The 26,412-nt window shown below is 36.4% G+C and overlaps 1 protein-coding gene across 1 annotated transcript; it reads right to left on the bottom strand.

The window, feature by feature from the left end:
- Positions 1-8,480: 8,480 nt before the first annotated feature.
- LOC135763768 (uncharacterized) lies at positions 8,481-23,021 on the bottom strand. Its single transcript, XM_065275364.2, has 6 exons — positions 22,897-23,021; positions 19,599-19,971; positions 13,942-14,089; positions 13,124-13,214; positions 12,134-12,401; positions 8,481-8,629 (listed from the first exon to the last, which is right to left on the bottom strand). The coding sequence occupies exons 2-6, from the start codon at positions 19,777-19,779 to the stop codon at positions 8,481-8,483; spliced, it is 837 nt and encodes a 278-aa protein (XP_065131436.2). The 5' UTR covers positions 19,780-19,971; positions 22,897-23,021.
- Between the last annotated feature and the right edge of the window lie 3,391 nt (positions 23,022-26,412).

Below are 26,412 nucleotides of genomic sequence, written 5' to 3'. Positions count from 1 at the left end.
TCTGCCTTCTGAGGGTCCCGCTGCAGCAGGGAATTGTGTGCGTGCGCCCGCGTGTTTAAAAGGTTTACGATGCCCGAGTACCCCTGTCCTCCTCAGTCAGAGAAACCCCCCACCTTCCTATTCCTCCAGGAAACTTCTTCTGAGCATCTGAGTGGAACGGCAAAACAGTCGCGCTCTTTGTAGAAGCTCAGAAGAGCGAGCGAGATAGAGGAAGGCAAAGAGAGAGAGGATATCAATTCACCTCACATGTAAAAATTCTAGACCGGTTTGGTCACTACAGAGATGACAGACATAAAGCACCAACTTGAACCGCAAGTTACACAGCAGCTTCCCTGAAACTCTGTAGAGCCATGCGTATAGCGATGATAGTCTTTATGAAATATTAATAAAGCTCTCGCCAACTGTGCGTAGGTACATCCAGAGGCATCTGAAGCAGGCAGCTATCATTAGCATCACTACTAAATCCAATCTCTTGTGCAGTATCACCTGATTTGGCCAATTTATTAATTGTTGTGAACAAAGGTAAAAGCATACAGTAGATGTCATATCTATTTAAATATAGCATTTAGCCTGTTTCCCAGTGTAGTATACGCGGTGATCCTGCCTCAAACTATAGATGCTTCCTCATCCTTTTTCCTTTCCTTTGGGAAACCAGGAAAAGTTTCTATGCAGTTTGGCTGTTCGTTTACACAACAACAACGTTTCGAGATTCTGTAAACTCAATATTTGAAGACGAGGGCAGTGGCGTAGCAAGTCAGTCCCGGGCCCACTTGCAAAAAAAAAATGACGGGGCCCCTTAAGCCAAAGCCCCCCAACCTTGCCCGTTGGCACTTTTAACTGTTCTGCGCAGGTCTGTTAACAACATATACTTTTTATAAGGTAGTCAAATATTACTTTGAAGGGTAGATTTAAATAAAGAAAAACGAAATGTTTTGGGTAGTTTTGACTTGTGACTAACTTCTCCGCCTTCTCTTTTCTCTTTAAGGCCCCACTTTTATGTTTATATTTGTCCATCTTTAATGTTAATGTAGATAGTCGCTATACTATAGTAACCTCTCACACTGTGTTTTCTTTTTTTTGGCGCGGCGATACATGTAATAAAAAAAATGGTGGCAGAGTAGTCAACGCAATAAAAATAAACGCAAACAAGAAATGATGGAGAAATTAGACATTACGGAGAAATAAGAAATCGCTACACATGATATGCATCCAAAAATATATTTATTGCACCCACAAATAAAAATTTAATTGAAAAAATTGTTTTTATTATAAGCTGGGGCGGGCCCAGAGCCGGGCCCCCTATTGGCCCGGGCCCATTTGCACGTGGATACCCTGCATGTCCAGACGCTACGCCACTGGACGAGGGTCAAAGTCCACGTTTTTGAAAACAACTTGTCTCTGTGTAAACTACGTGAATCTGTGATAATGGTGACATCATGCACATGTGTTAATTCAGTCTATAGACGGTTTTGTGGATGCATGCACATTGACAAATGTGAATGAAGTGAATTTCGGTCTGTATTTGTTTCGGTCTGGCTAACGGATCTCTGAAACAAATACCTTGTCTTGATTGTTTTATGTATCGCTCTGTAGAAAAAAATTTTTGTGTGCATGTGTAGTATTTTTTATGAAGTTACGTGCAATCTACGGGCATGGCACCCATAATACAGTGTTAAAGGGACACTCCACTTTTTTTGAAAATGTGCTCATTTTCCAGCTCCACAAGAGTTAAACATTTGATTTTTACAGTTTTGGAATCCATTCAGCCAATCTCCGGGTCTGGCGGTTCCACTTTTAGCATAGCCTAGCACAATCCATTAAATCTGATTAGACCATTAGCATTGCGCTCTAAAATAACCAAAGAATTTCTATATTTTTCCTATTTAAAACTTTCCTGAAGTTATTTCGTGCACGAAGACGGACGGACATTTTTTTTTTTTGATTTTCTAGGTCAATATGGCTAGGAACTATACTCTCATTCTGGCGTAATAATGAAGGACTTTGCTGCCGTAACATGGCTGCACGAGGCGCAATGATATTACGCAGTGCCCGAAAATAGTCAAATCTTTAAAATCTATAATGTGTAAAATGCTGTTAAATATTCAAACAGCACATGAGCCAGGGCCGGCCCAAGCCTTTATGGGGCCCTAAGCAGAATTTTATTTGGGGGTCCCTCAGTCTCCCCAAGACATTTGACTTTTGTCAAAGCTTGGTTATTTAAACACTATAAATCTAACGTACCATTGACTTCTGAAGATTTCTAGAGATTATTTTAGATTTGTTTGCCATTTTTATTAATTGAAAATAAGCCAGACTTAAACTCTTGTGCCAACATTTGCAAACTCTTGCTTGCTAATGTTTAGGCCATGAATCTGTCAGAAAGGTTTATTCCACATAAGTATAATGCTGCGTCAGACCAGCCACGGTTGAGGCGTAAAGCGTGAGTGATTTTAAATGTTAAAGGTGCTCTAAGCGAATTGAAGCGTTTTAGACCATAAAACATTTTTTGTTACATACCGGAAACATCTCCTCACTATCTGCTTGCTGCCTGTCCGCTGATCAAACTGTAAAAAAACGCGATCTCTGTAGACAGCCCAGGCTTCACAAACGGCAATATCAACAAATGGCCAAACCTAGCCAGCACAAAACAAAACAAAGTATTCCAGCCAATAAACGGCAAGAAGGATTTGGGGGTGGGGGTTGGGCGCGTTCATGAAAGCACGGAAGGGAGGGGGAGGGGGAGGGGGAGGAGTTAGCTACGCTCTGTCTGTTTGAAAACAGTTCAAACATCAACAGGAAGTGACGTCGCACATTATTCGCTTAGAGCGCCTTTAAGTCAATGTGAAGATGTGTTGATGGAGGTCTCGCGGCACGAATGAAGTGTTTAGCGCGGCGTGTTAGACATGATTCCGCCTCATTTGCACATCTAGTTTTCCCAAATGGCGCGAATTGAGCATTGCCACAGGAAACGCGCAAGTTGAAAATTTTTTGCTTTGACCAATCTATTAACCAATAAGGAGCTTGCTCTAGTAGTGACGTTATTACTAAAAGCAAGCGGAGTCGCAGATGCCCCTCCCATGATGCGAATTACCGCGTGAATGTCTCGATGACTAGAATTTCATGTGCAGCTTTCATGCGCGAATGAAGCGAGTAAACTCAAAATGTTCAAACTAGATGCGGTAGATGCGAATTTGACACCTCAAACGCGGCTGGTTTGAACCAAGCGTGCTGCACAAGCCCTGAAAAGTGAAGCCAAAACATCTCGATCGCCCCCCCGTGACTGGTCCCAGTATAGGTCATAAACCCCGCCTCCCCATGTTATTCAATGGGACTTGAGACCAACTAAAAAAATTAATTACAATTCAATTATCTTTTTCCCGAAGCTGGTTTCTGTTATTTACTGTAGTGATTATCACGCTGATGTAAATTCGAATGTTTGTTTTTTAAATAAGTTTGTGTTTAGTTGGTTATATAATGATATAAAAACGGTGGTGTCACGTCATGATGACAGCTGCGATATCGTGTGATATGCACATTCTGCGAGGGTGGGGTCTTGATTTCGCGGCTTTACTTCCTGCTCACTACTGCGCAGGACTAGTCCCGAAATCGCTACTGCGCAGACTAAAGACCCAAGATGTCAGCGCCGTATTGGGATACTGGCGGCTTCACTTTTCACCAATGGAAGAGAGCGAACGGGCGTCGTCCATCTTTTTTTACAGTCTATGGTGTGAACCCACGGTAAGAGACAAAAATGGCATCTTTAAAGGGGACATTTCACAAGACTTTTTAAAGATGTCAAATAAATCTTTGTTATCCCCAGAGTATATATTTGAAGTTTTAGCTAATAGATAATTTATTATATCATGTTAAAATTGACACTTTATAAGTGTGAGCAAAAATCTACAATTTTTGGGTGTGTTCTTTTAAATGCAAATAAGTTGATCTTTGCACTAAATGGCAGTGCCGTGGTTGGATAGTGCAGGTTAAGGGGTGATATTATCCCCTTCTGACATCACAAGGGGAGCCAAATTTCAATGACCTTTTTTACATGCTTGCAGAGAATGGTTTACCCAAAGTAAGTTACTGGGTTTGTCTTTTTCACATTTTCTAGATTGATAAAAGCACTGGGGACCCAATTATAGCACTTAAACATGAAAAATGTCAGATTTTCTCGATACGTCCACTTTAAAAATAAAAGACCTGCAAAGCAACTAAAATCTATGAGATCTTTTGATTCATGACTTGTAACCTCCGCTCTCTCTTGCTCATCCTTTCTTCCTATCTGCTGTCGTCCATCTAATTCTGTCTCTCTCCTCACCTGTGATTGTTCAGAAGAAGGAAGGAATGGAGGGAGATAAGCGAGAGGTCACTTACTCCTCTGCATGAACTCATTTGAGATGAGAGGGTCAGCGTGACGGCCCGGCGCTACCGTCTGTGTCGGCTGGTCGGACACACAGATGATAACTATCCCAGCTGCTGTTTCACGGTTTGGAATGATTGAATGTCTCCAGCATAAACCAGATGCTGCTGAGATGCCAAACATGTGGTACAAATATGGAAATATGTATTGAATGTTGATTTTCAGGACTGCTGATTTTCTGTTTGTCGCATTGAACTGGTGGAAATTTTAACATTTGTTTCATTTCAACATCTGCCTGTACCTGTATGTCTGATCGATCTGACTGTCTGTCTGTCTATCTAATTAATACGTCTATAGCTTGATCTGTTTGTAGGTCCTTTTCTCAATCCATCCATCCATCTATCTATTCAATCGATCAATACATCTATTGGTCTGTCTTGTCTGTCTATGAATATGTCTATTGATAGATCTGTCCGTCCGTCCATCCATCCATCCATCCATCCATCCATCTATTAAACTGGCTATAGATTTATTTGTCCTTCGTTCTGTTCATCCCTCAACCATCTATCTATCTATTAATATGTCTATAGATTGATCTATCTGTTTATCTATTAATATGTTTATTAATTTATCCATCCGTCCGTCCATCCATCTATTTTAATATCTATGGATTGATCTACCGTCCATCTATTATATGTCTATAGATTGATCCGTCTGTCCATGCATCTATTCATCCATCCATTAATATGCCTATAAATTCATCCATCCATCCATCTATTAATATGCCTATAGATTAATTCATCCATCTTTCTTACTATCTATCTATTATTATGTCTATTGGTTGATCCGTCCATCCATCCATATCTATCCATCATCCTTCATTTATTTGTCTATAGATTGATCTGTCTATCTGTCTATTAATATGTCTACTGATTGATCCATCCATCTGTCTGTCTATTAATAAAACAGATAGATGGATAGACAGACAGACAGACAGATTAAGCTATAGACATGTATATAGATTAATCTGTCTGTCTGTCTGTCTATCTATTAAAATGTTTATAGATTGATCCATCCATCCATTCATTTATTAATATGCCTATAGATTGCTCTGTCTGTCCGTCCGTCCATCCATCCACCTATTAATATGGCTATAGATTTATTTGTCCTTTGGTCTGTCCATCCCTCAACCATCTATCTATCTATTTTAATATCTATGGATTGATCTATCGTCTATCTATTAATATGTCTATAGAGTCATCCATCCATCCATCCATAGATTCTTCATCCATCTTTCTATATATTAATATTTCTATTAGTTGGTCCGTCCATCCATCCATCATCCATCTATCTATCTATTAATGTCTAGCGATTGATTTATCAGTCTATCTATCAATAGGTTTATTGATTGATCCATCTGTTCGTCTGTCCATCCATCTATCTATTTATTAATATGTCTATGGATTGATCTACCATAATATGTCTATAGATTCATCCATCCATTATTATGTCTATAAATTCATCCATCCATCCATTCATATATTAATATGCATAGATTATTCATGCATATTTCTATCTACTAATAGTTCTATTGGTTGATCCGACCATCCATCCATTTATCTATTAATATGTCTATAGATTGATCTGTCTGTCTATTTATTAATATGTCTACTGATTGATCCATCCACCCATCATCCATCTGTCTATCTATTAATATGTCTATAGACTGATCTGTCCATCTATCCATCCATCTATCTATCTATGATCTGTCTGTCTATCTATCTGTTATGTCTATTGATCTATCTGTCTATCTGTTAATATATTTATTGATTGGTCTGTCTGTCCATTTGTCAGTCCATCCATCTATCTATCTATTGATATGTCTATGGATTGATCTACCTGTCTATCTATTAATATATCTATAGATTGATGGATCCATCCATCTATCTTTCTATTAATATGTCTATTGATTTATCTACCTGTCTGTCTATTATTATGTTTATAGATTAATCTGTCCATCTATTCATCAATCTATTAATATGTCTATAGATTGATCTGTCTGTCTGTCTGTCTGTCTGTCTGTCTGTCTATTATTATGTCTATAGATTAATCTGTCCATCCATTCATCTATTAATATGTCTATAGATTGATCTGTCTGTCTGTCTATTATTATGTCTATAGATTAATCTGCCTGTCCATCCATTCATCTATTAATATGTCTATAGATTGATCTGTCTGTCTGTCTATTTATCTATGTCTACAGATTAATCTGCCTGTCCATTCATTCATCCATCTATTAATATGTCTATAGATTGATCTGTCTGTCTGTCTATTATTATGTCTATAGATCAATCTGCCTGTCCATCCATTCATCTATTAATATGTCTATAGATTGATCTGTCTGTCTGTCTATTTATCTATGTCTATAGATTAATCTGCCTGTCCATTCATTCATCCATCTATTAATATGTCTATAGATTGATCTGTCTGTCTGTCTATTATTATGTCTATAGATCAATCTGCCTGTCCATCCATTCATCTATTAATATGTCTATAGATTGATCTGTCTGTCTGTCTATTTATCTATGTCTACAGATTAATCTGCCTGTCCATTCATTCATCCATCTATTAATATGTCTATAGATTGATCTGTCTGTCTGTCTGTCTATTATTATGTCTATAGATTAATCTGTCCATTCATCCATTTATTAATATGTCTATAGATTGATCTGTCTGTCTGTCTGTCTGTCTGTCTTTTTATCTATGTCTACAGATTAATCTGCCTGTCCATTCATTCATCCATCTATTAATATGTTTATAGATTGATCTGTCTCTCTGTCTATTATTATGTCTATAGATGAATCTGTCCATTCATCCATCTATTAATATGTCTATAGATTGATCTGTCTGTCTGTCTATTATTATGTCTATAGATTAATCTGTCCATTCATCCATCTATTAATATGTCTATAGATTGATCTGTCTCTCTGTCTATTATTATGTCTATAGATTAATCTGCCTGTCCATTCATTCATCCATCTATTAATATGTCTATAGATTGATCTGTCTCTCTGTCTATTATTATGTCTATAGATGAATCTGTCCATTCATCCATCTATTAATATGTCTATAGATTGATCTGTCTGTCTGTCTGTCTGTCTGTCTTTTTATCTATGTCTACAGATTAATCTGCCTGTCCATTCATTCATCCATCTATTAATATGTTTATAGATTGATCTGTCTCTCTGTCTATTATTATGTCTATAGATGAATCTGTCCATTCATCCATCTATTAATATGTCTATAGATTGATCTGTCTGTCTGTCTATTATTATGTCTATAGATTAATCTGTCCATTCATCCATCTATTAATATGTCTATAGATTGATCTGTCTGTCTGTCTGTCTGTCTGTCTGTCTGTCTTTTTATCTATGTCTACAGATTAATCTGCCTGTCCATTCATTCATCCATCTATTAATATGTTTATAGATTGATCTGTCTCTCTGTCTATTATTATGTCTATAGATGAATCTGTCCATTCATCCATCTATTAATATGTCTATAGATTGATCTGTCTGTCTGTCTATCTATCTATGTCTAAAGATTAATCTGCCTTTCCATCCATCCATCGTCTAATATATCTTTCTTTCTATATTTATCCAGCCTCTCTTCACTGACATGTCACAGTTTATGTAAGAATGTACAGTATATATAATTAGTTAAAAGTTAAAGCCAAGCATTTTATTTGATACAATATGACACCGTTACTTACAACCAAATAAGATTAGCCAATAACTTTAAAAACAGTAGACAATACCTTTGGTCTTTTTTCTCTAAAGGAAACAGTTTGTATAAAAACATCAGATAAACAATATCATGTCAAGGCAACAGAACAAATCATGGTTCTTTAGAGAGCATGTTCCTCTGTAAACACAGTGTGAAAGTTGAACAGTGTGAGCCTGAGCTGGGTCATAAAGAGCGTTTGATTTCTGTACTCAGTCTCCAGCTGAGTCCACACCTGCATCTGTTCATACGCTCAGGTGAATAAGTCTTTTTTTGTCCATTTTGCCGCTGTTATGCATAGGATGTTTCTTTATTTCAGGTGTGTTTATCTCTCCTCTCAACAAACACGGAGGAGGAGGAAAAGGAGAGAGAATCTCTCTCTTTTCCTCCTCCTCCGTTGTTGTTGATTTGTGGTGTTGAAGGTTTGTCTAAGCTGAGCCACACGACCGCGGTACATCATACTGCTGTCCTTTCCTCTCACTGTTCCTATAAAGAGATAAAGACAAGATGGTATCAACAGACAGAACAGAACATACTTCATTTTAATATATATATATATATATATATATATATATATATATATATATATATATATATATATATATATATATATCACACACACACACACACACATATGAAGAGTTTGGTTCCATAACGAGAGAACTTTTTTGTCAAAACATGTTTATTATTATGTTATTATTATGTTATGACTCATTTTTGTGTTTGTTATGTTTGAGTTTGCTTGAGAGATACATGTGTTCCTGCGTGATGCCTTACACTGTCTACATTGAAAGCTCACCAGTTGGAACAGAGCCACAATGACCTCATGCGAGGTCAAGACTAAGGAAATAATCGTGCAAAATTTCGTGATTACGAGACTTTGCCTATCTGTAAATCATTGCAGACTTTAAAAAGCTGTTAGACCCATGACACAAGCCCGCCGGGGATTATAATACATCCACAGCTGTCTTCCTCCCTCTCTCTCTCTCTCTCTCTCTCTCTCTCTCTTCATCCTCCCCTCCACCCACTCAAGGCAGGTCTAGAGGTCACAGGAGGAGGAAGCGAGTGAACGACAGAAGGCAGAGGAGAAAAAAGTGAAAAGAAGAAAGTAAAGGACGAAGAGAGTACAAATAACAGGAGAGTGAGGTGGAGGGTAAAGGCTGGGGGAGTGATGAGTCAATTTGAATGTGTTAAACGGGGTGAGACAGACGGTCAGGGAATCAGTGAAGGGGTGACTGAGGTATGGGGGGTGAAATGAGAGAGAGAGAGAGAGAGAGAGAGAGAGATGGGGTATTGCTTGTGGGTTGACTTCAGAGACAGATGCTTTGGATCCTCAAGGGGAAAACCGTATTTTTAGTCTCTCCCTGAGGGGGTAAAGAGCCTAGTGTCACCCCTTCACTCTTTTCCTGTAAGACCTAATCTCTTTTTTGGGGCGTTACCATATTTTCCCTTTATATTCACCTAACTCAAACCTCTCTGACCTTATTATCTACCCTGCAAGCATTGCCAGAAACTAGACGATTAAACTGGTTCCTATATAATCAATGAAAAACAGATCATTGCAGTGTAGACTTGCTTGACAACCAAGCAGTCATGATGCAACATTACAGATGTTGTTTCAAATTAAGCATTCATGCCTGACAGTGACACAAAAGACATTAATTTTCAATGAGATTTCAGGCTTAATGACCATTAGCATTGCGATAAAGGCTCCTTTAACCGAACGAGTAGTGGCAAGATGGACCACAATCATGCTAAATGCACAATATATCACTTATTGTGTTGAAGTAGGTGTGACATAAAAACACACAATGTTTACTATTTTCTTTCTTTTGAAACTTCAACAAGCAGTGGGTGTATTTTTTTAATCACTTATAATTTTAAAATAGCAATTATTGATAGTGGAATCTCATTGTCCCAAATCTGCTCCCCAACCATCAAGTATGCTGCAAAATTTTTTACTTTGATGACTAGATAACTAAATAACTAAAATGATAACTATATAGATTGCAACAGAGATGACATATTTTTGTAGGCTAACCCAGAAGTTTACTGGATAGTGGTTTCCTCGCAGAAAAAAAACTTAATTTTTCCTATAGACTTATGGATTATTGCAAAAAATAAGCTCTGTGTTTAACAAAAGTTTGACATTTACACGTTTTGTCTTCTAAATTCATTAAAGTTGTGTTCATATGTGCAGTCAAAATTCAGCTTTTTATATTTCTAGTAACGCATTTACACTTTAAAATTCATAAAATTTGTATTTATCTGTGAAGATATAATTGTTGGACAAAACGTGTAAGTGTCATAAACCTTTGTTAAACAAACAGGCTTATTTTTTATTTTGGCCTACTAAAATAAGTCATCCCTGTGGCACTCCAACACAGTCACTAACGTTATATTTCTAAAGTTCACAGGCTGCAGTTTCACATTTATACAGATTTTGATTATTACTAAAAGCCATAAAACTCCATTTTAACTCAATTTTTAGAATTCCAGAATTCTATTTCCAGGCATTTTCATTAAACATGACATCAGGCGTAACAAGCGGATTCTCCTTTAAAGTTAAAATATAGTTTTATGACTTTTAGTGAAAAAAAAATCCTTAATGATAAAGTTGTGTACTCCAAAACATTAATAAAATCGGAATATTTATGACGTCATTCTGCACTTCAGATTTTCCAGCTGTAAAGTAAACGGAGGGGGCGCTCAATATTCCCTGCCCTAACTTTCTGTTTCAGTAGATAAAGAGCTCTGCACACACGCCTTTTTTAAGTTTTAAAAAACTTTTTTATATATTCATAGTTGTTTTTGTCTGAACGGTCCTTTATTAGTCCTAAAAAAACTACTTAAGACAAAGAAAAATTACTTGAAAACATACCCAAAATCTACGTATTGTTTTACTAGATTCAACAAAACTATATTTTCCTTAATTGTATGCTAATGACTGGCGAATGTAATGCTCAGTTTATTTTAAGTAATGCTCAATTAACTTAATAAACCAGGCTTGATGACGTATGCAGCCTGCATATGCGACCTCTGCAGGCTGCTGTCTTCGGAAAAGGCCTGTCTCTCTCTCTCTCTCTCTCTCTCTCGCTCTCTCTCTCTCTCTCTCTCTCTCTCTCTCTCTCTCTCTCTCTCTCTCTCTCTCTCTCTCTGTGTGTGTGTGTGTGTGTGTGTGTGTGTGTGTGTAGTTGTGTCGCAGTTGCTGTTTCTCTGGCCGTTCCCTGCAGCCGTGACCCCCTGACTGCGTTATGCCGTCGCTATGGAAACGGGGGATCAGCTTTGGCGATGAGCACAAATTCCGCTTCAGCGCGTACATGCACGCACGAGCACACAAACAGATTCTCACACACGACACACACGCAGCCCGTACTCAAATCAGCAGCTATCTAATATAAAACAAACACGTACGTGCTGACGAAAACAACACATGGCCAACATTTGACCTCCCACAAATGCAAAATAAGGCCACAGGTACGTTTTAATGTTTATATTCGCTTGTTTCTGTTTCTAAACCAGGTTTGATGGTCTTATTCGGATTGGGTTTGTACGCAGTTTCGCATTTCACTCACACACAAGTTAAAGTTTTCTGTTTTGAATATTAAAGTAGCCTACAGAGTTAGACGAGGCTGGTAAACAAAGGAAGCAGTGTTGTACTGTTTGATGTGTCCTGTAGGGGTCGCGGAACTCACGCGCCTCGTGTTGGCGGTGCCATGACGCCGAGACTCCACTAGATGGCGCATGCGGTCCATTTACGCTTTACATTTACAAAACAAGAGTCCCTTACAATTCCTATGTAAACTTTGCATATTCATATAAGATATTCGTGTTTTTGTATACACCTTGTTTAAAACATTGTTTTAAATGTATTTTATATTTTTGTAGTAGTCAGTTCAGATCAGTGGTCGGCCAATCATTGACTATTTGGTAACATCTTTCAATAAATCCCTGATTGTAATTTTGTACCTTAACAGAATAGTGCCTTACCTTTGTATGGTCTGTCCAGTGGGCGTGTGTTGTCTGTGACTGTCAGCTGCTCTTTCATCACTCTGTGCAATCTAAGATCATTTAGGCTGTCTGCTAGTTTTGAGGCTGTGCTGCTGAAATGTGGTTTGTATAGGACGATGTCTTCTTCAGCGCTGCCGGAGTCCGAATCTTCGTTTTGGCCCTTGGTGTCATCAACAGACTGATCAGAGCCGCTGTCCTGCTTAGATTCATCTGATTCTCCACCAGAATTACCCAGCTCCTCTGGTTTCTGTGGCAGATTGGATAAAATTCATTTGTAAATGTTTACAAATCCTTATGTGACAAACTCAAAGCTCAGAACAAAAAACCTCAAAGTTTAGGGACTTAACAGGGAAAACAGTTTTTTCTGCATGTGTTTGTAGTTTAGAGAGAAAGTATGTGTGTTTGTTTGTGTATTCCCTTTGGCACCGTGGCATTGATGCCATCTGATAGCGTTTAATTCTCTGCCCAGGCTCTAAACCATCTGCTCAGGGGACCCTGGCCAGTCCAACTTACACACACACACACACACACACACACACACACACACACACACACACACACACTAACACTCGTTCATCTAATTATTATTACTGTTGTTTTTAGTATTATTGTCCATCACACACACTAGAAGAAATGCTGGGTTATATCAACCCAGCGTTGGGTCAAAAAGGGACAAACCCAGCTGGTGGTTAAACTTAACCCAGGAAAGCTATTTATATTTGATCCAACAATGGGTTAAAACAACCTAGCATAAATTAAATTTTTCAAATCATATTTATGCACATTTATTAAACAATTAAAAAATATATATATATACATATTATCTATTTAAAATGGGACACGTCATAGTCTTCTAATGTTTTTTTCCTAAATAAAACTTTGTCCCCAAACCATAGCAAACACATTTGTTTATTCTCTTATGATTTTTTTTAAATTGTTTTCATGACAGTGTTGTGTTCAAACACAAACCTTAAGCAGAAGATGGATCCCTGCTTCTGTGTTGGCCTGTGGTTCTCTGTTGGCTGTGGTCAGGCTGACGCTTACAGGTTCTGCTTTCGCTCTGTGAACAAAAAGATAAACATTTATATCAGTTGAAATAAGGGTTAAAGGGATAATGCACCCAAAATTGAAATTCTGTCATAATTTTTATCACTCTCATGTTGTTACAAACCTGTATGCATTTATTTGTTATGTTGAACACGTAGGAAGATATTTTGAGGAACCAAACCGTTTGTAAGTCCCATTCACTTTTATAGTAGGGATAAAGAATACTATAGAAGTGAATGGGGCCTCAGATTGGTTAGGTTACAAACATTACTCAAAATATCTTTCCTCGTGTTCAACTAAACAAAGAATTTTATACAGGTTTGTAACAACATGAGAGTGAGGAAATGATGACAGAATTTTAATTTTTTTGGTGAACTATCCCTTTAAGGGTGCTGATATATTTTTGGGGTTTTTTTGTATTTGAGTATATATTGTATTTGTATTTGGATAAAAGCGTCAGCTAAATGAATAAGTAAGTGAATTATGTTTTTTTGCTGTAGTAGCCTATGTACTTCGACCAATCATTGGATTTTGCATTGGATTTTGATATGACGCTAACTGTGTATTTGATTGTTGTCCCAGGCCAAGCAGTTTCCCACCCCTACTTTCATGTCTCTTGCATTGCATTGCTTCACATAATCTACTCAAATCAATCAGGTTTGTTGCATTATTAAATAACCATGTAATAAGCAAGCTAATGTACAATCCATTGGGCCTTTTTCTAATGTGATTGTTTTTACCTGTTGATATTGTTAGGGTTGACTGCTGTCTTATTCCTCAGCTCTGACAAAATGAATTTGGGTGATTTGAGATCGTCTGATTCTCCAATGAAGCACACGTGCACATCACCATCACTGCCCAGCAACCAGCTCACAGTTTTACAGGGACCTGCAAAGAAATCAGGTAAAGTCAACAAAATCTATTTCTGTAGGAAAAACAAAAGCCACTGATCATGTTTACTAGGTAAAAAATACACTTTTGGACCCCAGTGAAAATTTGGAATAATTTTGAGTTTTATGCTAAGTAGATATGAACCAAATTAACACATGATGTACCAACATGACATCATCACAATGTATTGTATTCTCTATACCAACAGAGGGCGCTGTGGTATTATAGAAAATGAATAGAGCACAAATTTCTGTCTGAGGGAAATAGTTAAGATTAGTTAATGTGAATGTCAGTACTAACATACATCTCATAGACTCATCAACATACTCATACACACGTGCACCATTCCACAAAACTGTGACCCTTAGTCTCTCTTATTATTATTATTATTTTAGTGTGATAACCTTCCCAAATCACCCAAAAACCTTGAAAGCGTAAAAACGGAGTGTGATTGGCCGATATGTCAGGTGGTTACGTAAGAGCAACACAAAGAGGATCCTTGTAGATTAACGGACGGAGGTTCACCACAGTTAAATTATTCAAGTGCAGTAATACCATGAATACCACACAGTGTGAATTCGAGACTAAAGATTTAAATAGAACAAAGGAGTGGAAGATCTGTTTTTCTGTTTTTGCATCTAAGGGAAAATTTAACGCGTTAGCTCGATGGGTCGGATGGAAAGTGTTGTGTAAGGAACCTGTTCTCCAGGTTGCCAGGTTGTAAAGAATCAGCTCCACATCTAGCAGCGTTTTAGATCAGATCAACTCAAAACGGGTATAACATTTACAGACGGTTCCTGTTAAAATTTCAGAAATGTTCACCATCTGAAATTACATAAAAAACCAATGCACATTCTTTCTGCAACGGATCGTCATGCTAATGGTTCCAGTTGTGTGTTGTTTGTTGCCTAGGCCACAGGGTTCATGCTTGTTTGTGTATTTGAAAGTTGATATGACAGCACACTGTGTAACCTTTTCTTGAAGGGTGTGAATCTTAAAGCAAAGTGACCCAAAAAGCCATGCCTCTGAATGGACTATCCAAGGTCTCAGTCAAACAATAAGGCCAGGGAGATTAAAGTTAATGCTCAGATTTACAAAACTTTTCACTTATTTTGTAATGTTTGCTCTTGAAGACCTAACAGAGACCTTGTTCCTAAAATTCCTTAGGAGGAAGAAAAAAAGGACTTGGAAAAAGTGGGAAAAAATTATTTATTATTGAAAAAACCTATGACATCATATCCTGGGAAGATGACAACATGTTGCTCATTATAACTGTGTCTGAAATACAACTGCGTCTCCCATTTGTCATTTTTTAGGCTAGTGGGTTAGATAAAACCATTAACGGATAGAGTCCAAAGTCCTTGTGGTCTCTTTTTAGTTTTGTTTGTCTGTGTGCAGAATTGGCAACTGTCAACAGAAACTTCACCAGTTTTTATCTAGATTGCTCTTACGTCTGTCTAAACAGTGACGTAGTGCTGACACATACAGTAGTATCATCCGAGCTGACACAAATGAGCTGAAACTGACAACATAGATTTAACGTCCGAGACAGCGGTGCTTTAATAGATCTGAGTCGTAAATATACAAAGAGAAAATCGAGCAAAAAATGACACATGATTAAGTTCATGTCAAACTAAAGTAGATTAATGAGCATAGCAATACAGGGCGTCTCCTTTGAACCCAGTTTGTCTGAAAGTTAAACATTTTCAAGCCTAGAGACATTTGTGATGGGAAATTATAGTTGACAAGCGGTAGATAACCGATGCTATTGATAGGAGCAGTTGTGTAACAAGAAATGCTGTTTGGTTGGATTCCATTATTAACATATGAACCGAGTGTTTTTCCCAGCCTGGGAACCGAGTTCAAGTTCTCATAGATGTGATTCTTTGAAATTCCTGGTGTATTTATGAGTATTTTTGTACTTTTACACAAACTCATACCAATACGGTTCTTTATTCCCTCCAGGTAGGTCTGTCTTTGTACGCGTTCTGCTTCAAACCATTAGTACATTCCAGGAACATTTCATCCCTGAACGCCAGCTTGCTTAAGCACATCCTCAGGCATTTAAATGTTAGAAGAGCCTGAAATTTTTACGGCCATCTAAGTGTTAGGGCATCACAAAGACGGTTGATGCCGTGTGCTGATAGACTCAAATCTCTTTCATAGCGATTTGCATTTGAATATCGTGTGATGCCATTCAGCTTGTATTGCGAGGTCAGGTGTAGTTTCACCCCTGTAGTTAAGAAATAAGACATTTGCGTATGTGTTACGCGACTAACAGGCCTCTTTGTTTACACTGACCTCAAAACTACGTGCTCACTTTGAATTTGACGCAACACGTCGCCCAAATATGTATTTTCTTACATCACTGAGGAAATCTATTTTTGAGTTCCTTCTGTCTTTAACTTGCGTATTATAAGTTGCTTTTAAGAGATTAAGGCCAACTGCGTCATTGTGTGATGATTGTTCACGCATGAAGGATCTTAGGATCAGAGTTTCTTAAAGGCATTTGAGACATGACTAAAACTCGTATACAGTATTTATGCACACACTGTAAATAATACTGCACTTACATTTTTAAGTTGAATCAACTTGGATTTACAAGTCATTTGCTGTAACTTATAATATAAAGTTGACATAAACTGCAAAAAATGACTTTCTTACTTAGTATTTTTTCTTGTTTTTTTTTAGTAGAAATATCTACAAATTCTTAAATTAAGATGCTTTTTCTTGATGAGCAAATAAGTAAATAAGTCTATAGACAAAAAATATACAATTTAAGTAAATTTAAACTTAAAACAAACAAAAAATATCTGCCAATGGGGTGAGAAAAAAAATCTAAAAGTATGGTTTCTTTTTTTCTTAAACACTTAATTTAAATAAAAATTTCTTAGCCCATTGGCAGATAGTTTTGCTTGTTTAAAGCACAAATTCACTTAAATTGTATAGTTTTGTCTAAAAACTAAACTTGTTTTCTTAGGTCATTTTGCTCATTAAGAAAATACATAAAATGTTTAGATATTTCTACTGAAAACAAGACAAAAGAAAGTCATTTTTTTGCAGTGTAACTAAAGCAAATTTAACTTGATTTATCAAGTTCCAGCAAGTCATTACTTGTCAAGATAGTTGAAATGACTTGTTAATCCTTGTTGGTTAAACTTAGTTTGATCTATCACATAGTGTTGTGGTCTTGGTCTTGTCTCAGCCTATTTGGACCACATTTGGTGTTGGTCTTTGTCTCAGACTAAGAGGACTCCGGATTTTATTTTATCTAGGGATATCACTAAAATGCAATATCACAAAAGCAAGACAGCTGTTTTCATAAAAGCATGATTGTAAATGTGATTTTTATTTGATGCAAACATTAAAATTAGCAAGAAGTTGATATTAAGTGACTTACACAAAGTTCAAACTATTTTAGGGGCTGTTTCCTGGACAGGGTTTAGATCAGGGCAGGGTCTCAATTTTTGTGAGCAAGGGCACAATGGATAAAACAATCTAGATGGCTTCTTTTTGATATTTATCTACTCAAAACGTTTTTATTTTTCTTGTTGGTATGTTTTAATATTGTTTAAAATGTTAACAAACCAAGCCAAGCTAATATAAAAATATGTAATAAATAAATATTACAAATAAGACTATTAATAGAATGTGCTTTGGCGGGCACCTCACAGACTCTGTGCGGGCTACTTGGTGCTCGCGGACCTCATTGGAGACCCCTGGTTTAGATTAATGTAGGACATTTAAGTCTTATTTACAAACATTACTGATGCGCATTTTGAGACAAAACAATGACACTGATATATGTTAAGACATGTCTGTGCAAGATGCTTTTAAATTAAGGAAGCTGAAACATGCATTTTAGTCTGGCACTAGGATAGGCCATGTCCAGTGTTTTTTTTTTTTTTATGAAAAGAATGATAAAAAGCTTTTAAGATTTAAAAAAGATCCTAATTTTGAAACCGATATGCATATATTTGGTAAAAACATGTATGTTTGAGGTACTTGTTACAAAGGTTTACTTTTTTAAAAGTGTACCATTACAATGACAGCTTTCGTACCTTTTTCTGAGAGTTTAACATTAATTGTAGCACACTGAATTTTACATAAGCATTCACAGGGCTGGTCTGGTCTTGGTGTCAACACAATCTGGTCTTGGTCTTGACTTGGTACTAGGCAGTCTTGACACTACTATCACGCAATTGGTGCTTGGGAGTGACGTCTGCATTTACTAGTAGGTGTGATACTCAAATTGTGCTGTTTGTACAAAAGCAAACAGTCTTCAGTGGATCAAAAAGCTTTTTTCTGCCATGATTCATCGGCTGACAGAGGTTGATAAGATTTGAGAGAGCGATTTAGCAATGTTTATTTAAACATATGTGAGGTATAATTGACGACAGGCCGCCATCGTGGCGTTTTTCGGCGGGTGTGCATCATTTTTGAATTATTAAGTGGTTTTGAGTCAATGCAACATGAATTTTAAACAACTTGGTTATGCAAGTCAATTCAATATATATTTTAAGTTTTGACCTAAAAAAACTAGTTGAAATTGTTTAACTTCATTTGTTAAGGAAATAACAAAATATATGTTATATATTATATAATATTATTTTTTACATTGTGGTTACCACCCCATAAGACATTGTTCAGATGTTTTATTTTAAGACAATTAACAGGTTTAGCATTCTTTAAACTGCTATTGTGAGTATTGTCTTACGCATCTCATTTAAAGCCTTTGATGCTAATTTCAAAAAGTTATTTTACAGCAAGCGGACAGCCATGCAAATATTTATGCTTTATATTTTGAAATTAAATAAATCCATTATTTCCGTGAAACTTGGCGTAGTGATTTGGAACTGTAATGCGGTCACCAAACCTAAAACTACCTCATAGGTGTGCGTTTACTGAAAAATAATGCACACCCAAAGAACATTCATTTATTTTTTCTTTTGATAAATAGCAATGTTTAACTGTTGATTGTGTGTCTGGAAAACAGATTGTGTTTAACAGAGCTATTAATACTGAGATTTAAAACCATGTAGCCTATTAATGTTACCAGTTAGACACAGCCCGAAAGAAAAATCTGTCTGTCACCATTTCAATAGCGAAACAACAATTATTATGATTATTTAAAATTATTAGTTATACTTATTTCCAAGCAGGAATGACAGCATGATGTGTCGTATTCAGGGCACTGCTAACTAGCATGTGCATTTAAAAGCCGACCACTTAAATGCAAAATCCAAACAATGGAAAATTCTCAGGAAAAACAGCAGTTCTGTTCACATCACATACAGTAAATTCCAGAACAGGTTGTGCGAGGCTCAATTATGACGTCTCAAACAAAAAAGCATGCAAAACTATAAACAAACACCTCCTGAATCACGTGTTATACTGTCAGAGACACGAAGGCATGCTCGACTGTAATCATTGTCTTCTTGACTGACGGTTGAACCTGCGAAATAACAAATCTAGTTGTATTTTTAGAAAGGGTGTGAATTCATACCTTTCTTCTGGCGAAGCTTTTCTTTTTTCACCCCTTCTTTTCCATCCTTCTCTTCTCTTTCTTTCCAGCGCCTGACTTGTTCTTCTCTCATTTTGAAGAATAAGATCTTCTTCTGTTCTTCGTTCAGAGCCTCTAGTACATCTGGGTCGATGTACATGTCGGCTAATATTTGCTGAAGCATGTTGATGATTTGTGTTGGGTATGTGTTTGGGTAAGATGGGGATGTAAACACTTTTTAAAGAGTCCAGCTCTTTATTTGGAGTTCTTGTTGGGCTTTCCTGAAACAAAAGCTGCTTCTATTTTCCAGACGTTGACATTTTAGATCCTGCCACGGAGATTTTTGTCCTTGTTCCACTCTGTAGACATATGAATTCTGAAAGAAAGATGAGAGGATATCAGATACACAATCTTCTGCTATTCTTGAAGTCCTGCTTTATGAGTGAACACTTTCTGCAATAATGACCCAGATTTCAAATAAAAAATAACACCAACAAAAAGAAGAAGAGCATTTTATTGCTCAGTGTTTGCTCTTTGTTAGCTCAGGAGACTTTTAAGTTATTGGATTATTTTATTTTAGAGAATGGGCCACATTCAAGATTTTTAAAATCAGATTTCCAAAATGTGAGACCATAAACGTGACAATTAAAAATGGTTTTGATCCTAATGAGAAGTCTCGAATGAGAAGATGGCAAATCTTGTTTAGTTTCTTGTAGGCAAAAGTGACTTTACAGTAAACATTCCGGGTGACGGGCATGAAAAACTATGGTATTGATGCTATATGGACTGCTTTTTACGTCTCTCATGTCCATCTCACTTTGGACTCTGCTTGCTACGCAATAACTGCACTGTAAAAAGTGAAAGTTTGATTAATTTTTAAAATTACTTCAACACAACTTTAAGGGATAGTTCACCCAAAAATTTTACTTATGTCATAAATGAATCACCCTTATGTCGTTCCAAACCCATAAGACCTCTGTTCATCTTCGAAACACAGTTTAAGATGTTTACAGTTTCTGACCCTCCATTGAAAACCTATGTACGGTATACTGTCCATGTCCAGAAAGGTAATAAAAACATCATCAAAGTAGTTCATGTGACATTAGTAGGTCAGTTACAATTTGTTGAAGCATCGAAGATACATTTTGGTCCAAAAATTACGACTTTATTCAGCATTGTCTTCTCTTCCGGATCTGTATACCGTACATAGATTTTCAATGGAGGGTCAGAAAGCTCTCGGACTAAATCCAAAACATTTTAAACTTTGTTCTGAAGATGCACGGAGGTCTTACGGGTTTGGAACGACATGAGGGTCATTATTGACATCATTTTCATTTTGGGGTGAACTATCCCTTTAATAATAAACTAAATTTTTAGGTGTTACCAATTGAAGTAACTTTTTAAGTTGAACCAACTAAAAAACGAAAGTTTTTCCAAATGTTGGAAAAAGTGTTACCAATTGAAGTATTTTCTTTTTAATTCACCTTAAATATTTTAATTAAAGTGAGAAAATGTAAGTTGATAAAAGGTAAAAATTTTAAGTGTTACCAATTGAAGTCATTTTATTAAGTAGATCCTACTTTCACTTGTTACATTGTTATGCTTTCTGATTATGTATCATTTCGTGCCACGTGTTGACCTTAGTGTTTCTCCACACATGCTAAATATTTAGGATTTGTGACCAGAACAGATTCAGTCATTTTTAACACACCACAGAAAAATCTGATAAAATAATTTGTACAACCACCAAGATGATTGAGACTTTAGTAAGGACTGTCGTAGCGGGACAAATTCGGCCCTATCGTGGTGGCCTTTAGATTCTTCCTGGACTGATTTCTTCTTAAAGACAAAACAAAGAAACAAGCAGTAAGAATACAGATAAAAAAATGATTGCTAGCACAGCCCAGATTATTACTAAAGGTCTGAATGAGAAATATTTGGTTTCATACTGACCAACAAGAATAAAATCAACAATTGCCAGCGCATGTTTCTATTTCTAGTAAGGCGTAGATCTCATTGAAACTTAGTAGTTGTTAAAGGAAATCTCCTACTTTTGATAGGGGGTATAGGCATAGATGAGTCGATTAGGGTCTTTTTGGATTATTTTTATTTTTTAAGTCTCCATTCGTTCTCAGTTTAATCTCCCTTTTCTCTAAGAGTAACAGCTGAGATATTAAAGAGATCTCTGTCCTTTAAATGGACGGCAGCTGTGAGCTTTGCTCTTTTAGGGGGTTTGTGACCCCGGGCTGCTGTTCATGACTTTCAGCCCTTCATGAGTTCTGACAATAGTCGTCTGTTTTATAGCAGAGCTGTGTGTGATTTTCTTCTCTTTTCTCGTCTTTACGCCTCTATAGACTTGAACTAAATGAGAACGTCTCCTATGTCTCTTATTCAGTTTATTTAGTCCTTTATGCAGTTGCTTCATCTGTAGACTCTTTGCACAGATTTTGTTACACCATTTTAGTCTTTAAGATACACACACCTCTCTTTCGTCATCTCTTTCTTTATCAGCCCTTTTTCTGTAATTAATCCTTTGTTACTGTCATGACTCAAAAAGATCCAAATCAATCACAACGTCAGGCGTGTTACCTATTCAAAACATTTACTGTAACAAAGCCATTCAAGACAAGTTAATGAGGAAGCAATGAATGAAAATATATCTTGAACTCAACACAAAGATTAAATACAGTCTTTTTCTTAGGTCTCCTAAATAAGAAGTTATGCTATCTGTAGTGTGTCCACATTTGTCTGTTTTCAAGGAAAACCTCTGAAAGTTAGTACTTTAACATAAATGCAAACAACTTTAAGTTTCCTGAGCATTGAAAGATCAACTTCTAAACAATAAGATTTTCCACAACCTTTTTGTTTAAAATAAATGATAACGCCCAATGCATGTTTTGCAACTGCTTTTACAACATTCCCAACTTAAACATAGCTGAAACTTTGAGTAAGTTTGGTCACTCTCCCAGGATTAGATGCGTTAGGGATGGACAATAGACAAAAGCATGACTCAAACATTTACACAAAGACAAGCAAGGGAACAGAAGATAATGAAGCTTGGCAAACAGGCAACCAAATATACAAAGCTCAAGAGAAAACAGCTGTTGGAAAGATCAAGAAATCTGTAAGTCTGGAACAACAAAATAAGCTCTTTGTTGTTCACTACATGAGAGTTAATAGCAAGAGCGAGAGAATAAGAAAGCTTTAAACATGAAGACAAAGAGACTGCCAAGTGTGTTGAGAGAGAGAGAGAGAGAGAGAGAGAGAGAGAGAGAGAGAGAGAGACTTAACTAGTACTCACATTGAGAGCTGGTGATGTGTGCTGTAAGAGTTGTGTTAGTGGAAAGCGAGCGTGTGTGTCTTTCTCTACACTGCTTTTGTATTTGAGTGGGCCGGTGTGACATCATAGCATTCTTTCTCTCTCTCCCTCCTCACCCAAACTCTTGGCTTGTCTCCTCCCTCTCTCTCTCTCCCTCTCTCTCGCTCGCTCGCTCACTCTCTCTCCTGAATGGGCTCTATTGGCATAACAAATGCTGCCACATTTGAATTGCCAAATCATTTGCAGGTTAGACATTTTAGAGATAAGAAACACAGATAAATGAAAGTGTAAGGTATCTTACTTCATTTTAGTAGGAATGCTAATTTTGCTTTATTTGCATAGTAAACAGTTTTATTTTGACAAAGAATAACTGCAATCTTATTGGGTGAATTCATGCATAAATATATTTTCTTGTTCATCTCAATGAAACAATGTCTTAGTTTACCCATATTCACCCTATATGTACACATACACAGAGCAATTCAAATGAATTAAAGGGATAGTTCACCCAACAATGGAAATTCTTTTAGCATTTACTCATCCTCATGTTGTTACAAACCTGTATGAATATCTTTGTTCTGCTGAACACAAACAAAGTTATTCGTAATCAAGCAGGAAGCACCTTTGACTTGGAAAAAATACTAGCATAGAAGTCAATGGTGCTCAAAAACAACATGTTTGGTTACAAACATTGCTCAAAATATCTTTCTTTGTGTTCAGCAGAATTTTCATTTTTGGATGAACTGTTCCTTTAAGTTACATTAAAATTAAATTGAAATGATGAAACTGAATATTTTACTATGTTCTTACCTCAACTTAGACAAATTAATACATACTAATCTTTTATCAACATGTGCACTTTTAATCTTTGTACAGCGCCTCGTGAATGTTTTAGTATTAAAGGATTATTCCATTTTCTTAAAAGAAAAATCCAGATAATTTACTCACCACCATGTCATCCAAAATGTTGATGTCTTTCTTTGTTCAGTCGAGAAGAAATTATGTTTTTTGAGGAAAACATTGCAGGATTTTTCTCATTTTAATGGACTTTAATAGAGCCCAACATTTAATTCTTAACTCAACACTTCAAGTGAGTTTCAAAGGACTCTAAACGATCCCAAACGAGGCATAAGGGTCTTATCTAGCAAAACGATTGTCATTTTTTACAATAAAAATAACAAATATGCACTTTTAAACCACAACTTCTCGTCATGTAGATCCGGTCGTGATGCCCAGCTGACCCCACGCAATACGTCATGACGTCAAGAGGTCACAGAGGACGAATGCAAAACTCCGCCCCAGTGTTTACAAGTGTTGAGAACGAGGACCGTTCCTACGTTGTTGTATGTCAACTGATACTAATTAATGTCTTTGTGTCAGTTTATTGTTTAAAATGGTCCCCAAATGTGCGTTTTATATATGTAACACGTGACCTCCCTACGTCACTACGCATTTACGTTAGGTTGCGCTGGATCAGACCTAGACGAAAAGTTGTGGTTTAAAATAGCATATTTTTTATTTTTCTTGTCAAAAATGACAATCGTTTTGCTAGATAAGACCCTTATGCCTCGTTTGGGATCGTTTATAGTCCTTTGAAACTCCGTTGAAAAAAACTGTTAAGTGTTGAGTTAAGTATTAAATGTTGGGCTCTATTAAAGTCCATTAAAATGAGAAAAATCCTGCAATGTTTTCCTCAAAAAACATAATTTCTTCTCGACTAAACAAAGAAAGACATCAACATTTTGGATGACATGGTGGTGAGTAAATTATCTGGATTTTTCTTTTAAGAAAATGTAATATTCCTTTAAGCCCCATTTATTCCTATGGCTCCAAACAGGGATGAATTTAGAAGCCACCAATCACTTCCATCTTTTCCCTATTTAAAGACTGTTACATGAGTAGTTACACGAGTAAGTATGGTGGCACAAAATAAAACTTTTGTTTGCAGCCATAGGAATGAATGGGGCTAAATGCTAACACATTCAAGAAGCGCTGTACAAAGACTAAAAGTGCACGCAATGAAAAACTATATGTATGTATTAATTCATCTAAGTTGAGGTAAGAACATAGTAAAATCTTGAAAAACGGTGGTGTTTTCCTTTAAGGAAATACATATAGATTTACGTACATGTACAAATTAAAGGTTCTTTCTCATGGTGTCTTGTGTCTCAAAAACAAAAGAGGCAATAAACAATTCAGAGAAAAGAACAATGACAACACACGTCACAAAAGCCCAACGATTGCCACCTCTATAGAGTCTGAATAGAGATGGCCTGGGCTATGTTTTGGCTTGAACAGAGGTGTAAAGATTTAATAGCATGAGATCTGCACATGCATTCTTAGAAATAAAGGTACAAATGTTGTCACTGGGACAATACCTTTTAGTAAGCTCCTTATATGTACAATTTGGTACAGTTATGTACCTCTGATGTATCAGTATGTACCTTTGAGGAGGTACCAATTTTTTTAAAATGTACCAACTTTTGTACCTTCTTGTACCTTTATTCTGAGAGTGGGCATTATGATTTTTAGCTAGTGATTGTTGGATAAACAACGAAAATAGGAAAAATGAAATAGAAGGAAAAGGCAAGATGTTTTATTGATTAATCTTTGGTTTAAACAGATTAAGTCAAGATGATGTTTGTGTAGTAAAGGTAACCAAGGTGTCTATGGAAAGAACCTAACAGGTGATTTCCCATCTTGCTTAAAGTTAATACTTAGCTTTGTGTGATATTGTTGACTCGTATGACTACATGTTTTAAGCTCAGATTCAATTAAAAGAAGTACATTTTTTGAGTAAATAAATGAGGAGGTCATATGTGAAAGCAGCTTAATAAGATAATGGTATTAGCACATATTATACATCCATTAAATACTTTCACTTCAAATCGGCTTAATCCCAGCTTCAGGTCATTCACAAATACCAGTTTGTTGGCAGAATCCATTAAGAGTCTGATAATAAATGCTCATTTACAAGAAAACATGTCAGACACACTTAGCAGGTTTTGCAACAAAGCTCTTCAAATGTAAACAAGGATTTTAACTATTTAACAACTAAAGGTTTAAAACCCCCATTAACCAGAAGTTGTGATCGACTTTACGTGCATGTTCTCATGTATTTCAAAAGAATATCAGCGATTACACAGAATATCATATGATGAAATTAGTGGGCGTGGCTTGTGTTTTGCACTGTGCTTTGATTGGATAAAGAAACGTATGTGTTTCATTCGGAAATGGAACTGGCAGCAGACTGACAATTGGAGGGGGCGGAGTTTAAAGATGCTCCGCCCAAGCTGTCTAGCTGACGTCATCAGAGAATGATCAACAAGGTACATTTTCATAGTTTATGGCACATGAATTAAAAAGAAACAATGACTTGCACAGATAAATTGTTTATAAAAAAAACACTGCAATATAACATAAAAAATAAGAATTGCCAGTTTTGATTTTAATGATAATACTTTAAAGTTTTTAATTAAACTTTTACTTTTATATTAT

Source organism: Paramisgurnus dabryanus, chromosome 16 (assembly GCF_030506205.2).
Source record: "Paramisgurnus dabryanus chromosome 16, PD_genome_1.1, whole genome shotgun sequence".
In the NCBI taxonomy this organism is placed as follows: domain Eukaryota; kingdom Metazoa; phylum Chordata; class Actinopteri; order Cypriniformes; family Cobitidae; genus Paramisgurnus; species Paramisgurnus dabryanus.
This window is presented reverse-complemented; position numbering and strand designations above follow the sequence as displayed.

Coding starts and splice junctions, on each gene's coding strand:
- LOC135763768 (XM_065275364.2), bottom strand. CDS start 19,779: ATGCTTCAGCAAATATTAGCCGACATGTACATCGACCCAGATGTACTA. Junction 13,215..13,941: donor AACCCTAACAATATCAACAG/GTAAAAACAATC, acceptor TTTTGTTCACAG/AGCGAAAGCAGAACCTGTAA. Junction 8,630..12,133: donor ACTGGACAGACCATACAAAG/GTAAGGCACTAT, acceptor ATCTCTTTATAG/GAACAGTGAGAGGAAAGGAC.